This window comes from Myotis yumanensis, unplaced genomic scaffold (assembly GCF_028538775.1).
Source record: "Myotis yumanensis isolate MYYU_CA2020_CCGP unplaced genomic scaffold, mMyoYum1.0.hap1 SCAF_19, whole genome shotgun sequence".
Taxonomy (NCBI): domain Eukaryota; kingdom Metazoa; phylum Chordata; class Mammalia; order Chiroptera; family Vespertilionidae; genus Myotis; species Myotis yumanensis.
In genome coordinates, this window is record NW_027223770.1 from 26,259,251 (window position 1) to 26,268,202 (window position 8,952).

General features: G+C 56.0%; 1 protein-coding gene across 1 annotated transcript; it reads right to left on the minus strand.

Annotated features, from left to right (window-relative positions):
• Positions 1-545: 545 nt before the first annotated feature.
• LOC138997807 (melanoma antigen preferentially expressed in tumors-like) lies at positions 546-3,997 on the minus strand. The gene is made up of 4 exons (XM_070399688.1): positions 3,962-3,997; positions 3,242-3,561; positions 2,249-2,854; positions 546-1,122 (listed from the first exon to the last, which is right to left on the minus strand). The coding sequence occupies exons 1-4, from the start codon at positions 3,995-3,997 to the stop codon at positions 546-548; spliced, it is 1,539 nt and encodes a 512-aa protein (XP_070255789.1).
• Between the last annotated feature and the right edge of the window lie 4,955 nt (positions 3,998-8,952).

Below are 8,952 nucleotides of genomic sequence, written 5' to 3' on the forward strand. Positions count from 1 at the left end.
TGTACTTCAGTGGACCTCACTATAGGCCACTTAGTATGTTCCAGACCCTGTGGACACACCTTGTGTGTGCTGACTGAATAGGCAGAGGTAGTGAGAAGACACCGGATGCAACAGAGAAAATAACCGACCAGGAAATGATAAAGGGTGATGTGGACTCCTGGGACCCAACCTCATCCAGCCTAGAGAGTCTGGGCATCATGGATGCTCATTTGACCAGTAACTGCAGATGGGAGAATCGGGTTAACATGTCATAGAGGACACCAGACGGTTAACACTGAGGTTCCCTTTATTACTGACATTTCTTCACAACCATTCAAACAAAGGTAACTCCCACATTTACTTCCCAAATCTGAATCCCTCCCCACTAGAGATACAGATTCATATTTCTAACACATCTCCCCAAAGAAACCATTAACTCCCCATATCAACATTTCCCCCCAACACTGAGTTGTCAAACTGTGGCTGCTGTGTTCCTTTAAGATACACTTATGTCTGGGCTTCAATGTCCAAGTGCCCAGAATAAAGTCTACGATTTGTGCACTCAGCTAAATAGACACGTAACAGGGACACAGAATGGGATTTGGGTCATAGAAGGTTCTATCGCCACAGCGAGGACAGGGGCTAGCACAGAGCCAGACCATGTCGGGCCGCCCCAGCTTCTGCAGCATTTGCTTCAGCACAGCATGCACCTGGGCAAGCTTGCCCAGGTGGAGGGTGCCACTGGTCTCCTCGTAACTCTCCAGGGGGGCAGCATACAGCACGCGGGTCAGCTTGCTCAGCCCGATGGTGTGGCGCAGCAGGTCCTCCAGGACCGTCATGGAGATGGGGTTTTCACAGAAGCTTAAGGTCATGAGCTGGGAGCAGTGGCTCAGGGCAGGCAGGATGTCCATGAACTGGGGGTCCATGATCCCACACTCATCCAAGTCCAGATTCTGGAGGGTGGGCGAGGCTTTCTCTATCAGAAGTTGGAGTGGCCCCGAAGTGATATTGGTCAGGTTGAGGCCGTTGAAACTCAGGCCTTTCAGCTGACTGACGTTCAGGTGCCGGGACAGATGTCTCAAGTCTCTTTCTAAAAACAGGCAGTTAGTGATGGACAGGGTCTTCAAGGGGTTCTTCAGGGACCTGGGAAGACACAGAGAAGTTAGTTCTGGGGGATGGAGCTGGTGGGCAGAGGGAGGTGAGGATGACCCCGGCCTTAAGGGAAAAGAGGTCCATCTCCCCAAAATCTAAAGTTTTCCAGGTGATGATCAACCCCAGGATGTTGCGTGGTGTGAAGAGTCATTCAAGTCAGTGCAAATTTGAGTGGAATCCTTTCTCCATCACTAATTTGCTGTGTGACTGAATCAAGTGAATGAAACCTCACACACGCCCTCTGCTCATCTGCCAAGTATAGTGCATCATAACCCTCAGAACCCCCGCCCCCCGCCCAAATTTGTGAGGATGAATGAAAAGATGGGAGGTGCTCAGAAAGGAACCTGACCCAATGCCTCAAGCAGGAGGGAACCAGTAAGTTTTAGTATTGGGAGACATGATCCTAAATGCCTTCAACTCTGGCTTCCTTCCAGCCACAGCTTGGACCCCCATCACCCTTATCTTTGAGCCCAGTGAGGCTACTGGTAGACGTGCAGAAAGGACTAACCTGGGCAAGGTCTACCAACACTAGTACGGGCTGCCAGCCTGCAGGAACTTAGATCACTGCATCATCCACAAACCATCTATCCCTTCTGATAATTCCTTACTCCAGCATTCTGCATTTCCCGCGTATTCCCTTAGCGGGAGCCTAAGGCAACCCTTGGCAGACAGGCAATTCGAGGCAGGTTTGGAGTGAAAGGCTCCTATCGACAAATTGCTGAGTGCAGAGCTAAGCACTGAAACCTCACCTCTGATGGGCTTTCCCTCCGTCACTGCCATCCTCACTGGGTTCTTTTCCATCATCTTCACCTAGACATCACTTCCTAAGGGAAGAATTCCCCAAGCTACCTCACCCGGCCTCAAGTCCATTACATTGATTCCTACCAAGGGGTCTCTTTACTACCATCTGTCCTAGTTCATGCCTCCAACCTTTGTCTGGGGGGTTTGGTGACCACATGCAAGGGGACAGAGCAGTGAACGCGACACTGGCTGTGTGGACCGACGAGTGACGCAGGCACTCCAGCACTGCTGACGGCGGCACGTAGGAGAGCCCGTCACTGTGGACTGAGAAGACGGGGCTCGCTCTGGTCTGCAGAGGAAGCTCGCCACCCCTCACCTGAGGATCTGGTCCAGGCGGCCTTTGAGGAAGGAGACAGAGTCCAAACAGAGCTCCTGGAGGCAGGGCAGGCCGAGGAACTGAGAGGTGACCTGGCCAACGCACAGCTCCTCCTGCTCCATGGTGATGCGAGAAGACGTAAGGATGTGGGAGAGGAGGAACCGGCGCAGGTTGCCCATCTGGCCCAGGTACGGCGCGAACTTCTTCAGAGTAGACAGCTTCCAGGTGCAATTTAGCTCCAAATCCTGGACGGAGTCGAGCTGCACCATGTTGAGGATGTTCATGTTCTGCTTCGACACAGCAAAAACCTTCAGCTTCTTACAGCACAGGTGCAGCAAGCCTCTCCTCTTGGTGACTTTCCTAATGAGGTAGCTGAGGGACTCGTCAGGGATTCCTTCCTTGAGGCAAAGGTCTACGAACACCTGCACGGGGGCCAAGGGTGGATTGGGCCCCGCCCCTGAACTGTCCTCTTTCCCTCTCTTCCTCATGGGCTGGGCGGCCTCAGGCTCCAACAGTGAGCACACGTCAGTTCTGGTTCCAGACCACACGGTCCAGAACTCCTGATGAACTTTCTTCTGTAAGTTCAGCAGCTGCAGTTTCCATCTCCTGCGGGGAAAACAGGAGATAGACTGGATGCGTGAAGATAACAGGGAATAAGACCATGACTGTGAGTCTAGGAATCCGGGCACCTGGACCAGACACCTGACTGGACTTTTACTCCATACCCCAGGTATCAGGTGCTCCTTGTGCTACTGGGATCCTTCCTGGTCCCCATTCCTGGTACCTTTAGGTGCCACCCCAGGGGGTGGGTTCCTGTTCCTTCGGTCACCCTCTGCATCCTAGCCAGCCCTATACACCCAAAGCCTCTCCCCAGAATGACCGCAGCAATGGCTCCAAGGCCCCCCTGAGCTCCCCCTTAGGCCAGCACGCCCCTGATCCCAGCTCTATCTGCTCAGATCCCCAGGGTCCAACCAGGCTACTGAGCCCCTTCACCTGGGGCGAGTCTCCTGGGCAAGCAGGGCATCGAGCCCGTCGAGCGCAGCCTGGAAAATCTCGTGGTCGGGCTGCCGATCCTTCATCAGGGCCCCCAGAGGGAGGCAGGGGAAGGGCCAGGCCTGCACCATCATCTTCAGGACGTTGGTGTGCTTCCCGGTAAAGGCCTCCATGAACAGTGGTGGGAAGAGCTCCATGGGCAGCGATTCCAGAGCAGCGATGGCCAAGGCCTCATCCTTCAGCAGGCCCTGACAGGCCAGTTCCAGGAGACTGCGTGGGGCCGGGAGGCTCATCCTGATGAAGCTGCCCTGATAGGGATCCTGGGAGACATCAGGGAGCAAGGCATCCTTGTCAGGCTGAGCATGAGCAACCCCGGTCCCTCCACCCTTCAGGGGAACCAGCTGCGGGCCAAAGGCACTGCTCTGGCAACAGTGGGAGCGTCCTCAATTTACCCCGATTCCACTTCCTGCGTGGGGGCCACAGACCACAGCTCTGCCTCTGCCGGTGGCAGGACAAGCATCTCGCCAGGCACCCAAGGAGGGGTAAGAACCACTGGCACCCTCCCACTGCTACCCACTGGCAGCATTTCATTCTGCTGAACAGAAAGCACAACCTTATTCCTGGATCTCCATCCAGTTAACCCTGATTGGGTCTTACACTCTCCATGCAACCAACCGAATCCTATGTCCATTCATGAAAGAAGAAGAAAATGAAACCAACCTGGGAGGAGGCTTGATGGGGGCGTTTGCGCCACATCAAAATTCCCAAATGTCCAAGGTCAGGCAGCTTTAGGCAGACAGCAGTATCATCCCCAAAGAAAAAGAAATAAACAACAAAATGATTGAATATCAACTCGTGTCTTACACTTTGTTACCTGAAACTGCAAATCGTGTGCCCATTCACGGAGGAACAGAGATACACCTAGGGACCATTGGTCCAGATTTTGAGGGTCAAGGCTTCCCCAAGGCAGGTCAGGCCAAAATCAGAACCAGGAGTTGGCGAGGGAAAGGGAGGGGCTGCAAGTTTGTAATGGAACAAAGGAATTACCCAAGACAAAGGAAAATATATTTGGGAAATTCAAAGATTTTGATCAGGAGAAATCTGGAAACTAAAAGGGTAGTGGTTAAGGAGGAAACCAGGGGGTCTTTAGAATGCTGTTTCCCCTCCTCTGGTCTTTGCTGACTTGGGAGCCCTCTTTCTGCATCCCTGGAATGTCAGTCAACTTCTCATGCTCTGACCGGTTTGGATAGAGCGTCGGCCAGCGGGCTGAAAGGTCCCAGGTTCGATTCCGGCCAAGGGCATGTACCTTGGTTTCGGGCACATCCCTAGTAGGAGGTGTGCAAGAGGCAGCTGATTGATGTTTCTCTCTCATCGATGTTTCTAACTCTCTATCCCTCACTCTTCTTCTTGGTGAAAGATCAAGAAAATATATTTTTTAAAAAAACAAAAAACAAAAAATACTTCTCATGAGCCCGAGGTGTGGCCCCGATGCTGGGGGACACCGACTGATAACAGAAATCAGGAATTCATGCTTGTGATTTTTGACAGCCCAGGACTGACCCTTCTCTCTGCCGCAAATTACTCTTGAGTCATGGCCTTGACCTCTCCTCTCAGGGTCCTGGGCCCAGTCTGCCCTGACATAGCCATTCTCAGTGCAGCTGAGTGTGTGTGTGTGGGTGGGTGTGTGTGGGTGTGTGTGCCGGGGGGGAGGCGTACAACAGCATCTGTGTGCAGCCCGATGCTCCCAGTGCATGAGGTCGTCCTCTCTCCAGCCCCATCTCCAGCTCCAAGGCCTCCCTGACCTCCATGGGCTGCAGCCAGAGGACAGGCTGTGTGTGCACTATTGCTGCTTTCTTCCCAGAGGCCTCCCTTTCCCGCAGTGGTCCAAGGTCACACCAAACGTGAGCCAAGTCTGGGGGGTCTGATGCCAGCCCTGCTCCTGCGCTCTGAGCAGTTCCCAGCCGTAACCGTGGCTTTGGGGATGGGGTCCCTAACACACTACAGCTTCTGCTCTTCTTTTGCTTCTTGTAAAAAGGCAGCAGGACAAACACTTTCGTGGGGAAATGACTGGGGAATACAACAGCTGCTCCTGCTTCTCCTCCCCACCAGGGACCTCAGGATGCAGATTCCGCCCACGTCCTCGGTGATGAGAACGGAGGGGGACCCCCAAGACGGCTCACGGAACGGGCTCACCTGAAGACGTCTCCCTTCCACTCGGGTCCAGCTCAGACTGGCCTCAGGTCCTCCAAGGGCCTCCGATGGCTTCCCTGGTCTCCTGTGGCCTGGGTCACTGTGTCCACCCAAGTCTGAGAGTGAGAACCAAACGGCTCCAAAGACAAGGAGACGGCAGGTTAACCGAGCATTTAGGAAGCCGGGGGGCACGGGCCACTGGAGGCAGCCCCGGACGGATGGGCATCGCCTGAGCGCCGTCGGGCGTGGACAGCCGTCAACCAATGTCTCTCTCTGTCTCTCTCTCAAATCGATTAAAAAAATATCTATTTAATCATATATTCAATGGTTAAATAGAAAACACAAAAACCCTGGAGGCACGATCCCCCCTTTCGGTGGGCATCGCCTCTTACCTCCAACCCGACCACCGACCGCTCCCGGACCAGAGGGCCGCCTTGAGTGACAGGCCGTGTGGCCTGTGAGGGGCGGCCTTTCCCGCCCGGGCACCGCCCCTGCCCCCCAGGCCCCGGCCCGTCCAGAGGGGCCTCCCCGAGGGGCACAGGCCAGCGGGGGGGGGGGGGGGGGGGCTGCGGCCTCACGGACGGGCGCGCGGCCGGCCTCGCGTGGGAAGCGTGTTCCCTCAGGCCTCCCGCCCCCCCAGGGGGAGCCCATTTTCAGGAGGAAAATAACGGGGGGGGGGGGCGTTGAGGGCCACGCGTGACCAGCGCCAGGTCGCCCACCGAGTGGAGAAGGCGAAGGGCAGCGCTTGAACTTACGTTTCCCTCAGGCCGCTCCTCGCCTCGTGGCCTCGTGGTCTGGGCGCTGCGGGCGGAGGGAAAGGAGCAATGGCTGCCGGGAGGCTCCCTGGGGCTCCGCCGGAAGCGGCAGGATCCGGCCTATCCTGCCTTCTGGGTCCGTCTCCGGGGAAGTCTCGCGAGATCTTGAGCGGGGTCTCCGAGGGAACCCAAAAGGGGTTTAACGGACACGGAGGGAGAGAAGGGGGGAGGGGTGGTGCCTGTGGCCACGCCCACCGGGCCGCCGGGGGTGGGAGGGGGTGGGAGGGGGTGGGGGGCTGCTTTGGGGTCCGGGTGGGTAGGGGGTGAGGATGGGATAGGGTGGGGGTGGGCTGGGATGTGGAGGGAGAAAAAGGAGGCCCCGGACACCCCCAACTTACCCCCCACTCTCACCGGGTCTGTGCTCCCGGGGACCCCTTTCCCCCTCGGCTGTGGGTGCCAGGGTCACCGCCCGGGGGCCCTGTGCGAGGGTGGTCGCCCCCCTCCACCCCCGAGTCTAGGAAAGAGCTCCCGCCCTGGGGGCCCACGTCCCCCCACCCCGCATGGGCCATGCTGCCGCCCTGGGCGGAGGGAGCCCGGCCCCATGCAACGGGCGGGTCCTCCCCGCGGAGGGGCGCCCTCGGTCCCCCCTGGGGCTGGCGGCCAGCTCCTTCCGACGCCCCGATCCCGTCTCCCACTCACCTCCCCAGGCCTCCCGGTGATGGTGGCACGTCCGCTCCCAGAGCCCAGGGCTTCTCTCTCCCCAGCGCCCCCTTTGGGCCAAGTCGCAGCTGGGCCTCAAAACACGAGGGGGCTGGAGCTCCGGAGGGAGCCGCCAACCAAGCCGAGGAGGGGGAGCCCCAGCCGCAGCCCGAGCGCCGCCTCTCGGAGCCGCCTCCCGCCCGGGCTCTCCGGGCCGCCGCCAGGGGGCGCTGGGGCCTGGCGTCCTCAGGGGCCCGGTTTGGGCGCCCCCTTTTGGAAAGTCTCTGGGAGAGAAAAGTGGGGGTGGGATCCTTTCCGGGTGAGGAGCGGGGAGACTGTGGTTAAGAGCAGAGCCGAGGCCCCAGCCTGTCACTCACGCCGGCCCGGGATCTCCGTGGGGACTTTTGAAATCGCGTCCCCACGTGACCCTGACTCTCTAGGAAGGTCGTGGTGGCTGAGAGCAACAGGCAGGGTGGTAAGGCTGGATGTGTGTGTGCGTATGTGTGCATGTGTGCACGTGTGTGCATGTGTGTTCGTGTGTGTGTGTCTACCCTGCCCTTCCTCCAGGCACCCCCCATGCCTGTGCGCCAGCAGAGGTTAAGGTTTCCAGCCACATGGATGGATGGATGAGTGCAAATGAGGCCACCGCATTGATCCCAGTGGATCTGGGATTGTCACCTACAACAGAGCTGATGAAAAACCTACTCTCCCCCCGCCCCCCTTGGAACTGGAGGTTCAGCCCACCCCTCCCTTCCTCTCCTCTCGACTCATTCAGCAAGCGTTTGTCCTTGAGTGGCTGCTCATGCCCTGCTCGGAGATATGCACAGTATCTCCTCACGAGGTTTAGGATGAAAATAGAAAAAAACAGCCACCCAAAGACAAGAAGACCGTTGTCTTCAAGGGGCGAGTTGTAACGAATTCTCTGAAGAAAACAAAGGGGCTGATGTGGAAAGTTACCAAGGCAGGCGGCGTCCTGTCCGAGGCCTGAGCAAGGAGGAGCCATGGGGGCTGGGGAGGATCCTGCGCAAATTCTGAGACAAGAGCTTGGCCGATTTGAGAACATGAAGGAGACGGGGGCGGAGGGAAGGATGATAAGGGACAGAAAGGATAGCGGATGCATCTGTGGGACGTGAAATTAAAAGGGAATCCATGAAGCTCAGGGGGAAGGTGGGAAGAGATCAACCAATGAACTTGTCTGCACATATGCATCACCCGTAGACAATGGGGTGGTGAGGGCCTGGGGGTGCGGGGGAGGATGGGAGCAGCTGGAAGAGGTGAATGGGGAAAAAGGAGGACCTGTGTAATACTTTCAACAATATTTATTTTAAAACAGTAAAAATAAAATGAAAGGGAGTCTATTTGAAGATCGCTCACCCTTATTTTCATGATCCCGTTGCTTGTCATACTCGCTGAGATTGATAACAGTAAATGTGAATATAACATCCACTCTTTCCATTGCTTCAAGTCATGCCTCGCAATGTTTACCAAAATCCTGGGCTGCACTAGGCCTGGATGTGGAAGAGGGACTGAGAGTGACAGGGCCCCGCCCGCCTGGGAGAGGTGTAATTCATCTTTGTGGTAATCTTAAAAAGCAGGGCCACGTGTCCAGAAGGTGGTCACTAAAATGATAAGGCTGGTTTTCGTAAAACCCTTTTCTGTATTTTTTAAATGTTTTCTGTCCTAATGGTTTTTCCTTGATAAGCGATGAAAATAGAGCTCTTTTCATTTCGGAAATATTGAAAAATACAGTCAACCTGCACTGCATTGTAATGGTCACCATGGATACTTTAAAACCCTGCAGTGAGGGAAGAGAGGAGGGGGGAATGCTTTCGTAGGAGCTGTTTTGTGTGTGTGCAGCTGATAGAGGCTGGGTCTAGGCTGATCTGTGAGGGGATGAGAAAGCAATGAACTGAAAGAGGAAAATACTTGTTAATATACATATTTTTAAATTGATTTCAGAGAGAAAGGAAAAGGAGAGAGAGAGACGTCAATGATGAGAGAGAATCATTGATCGGCTGCCTCCTGCACGCCCCACATTGAGGATTGAGCCCACAACCCAGGCATATG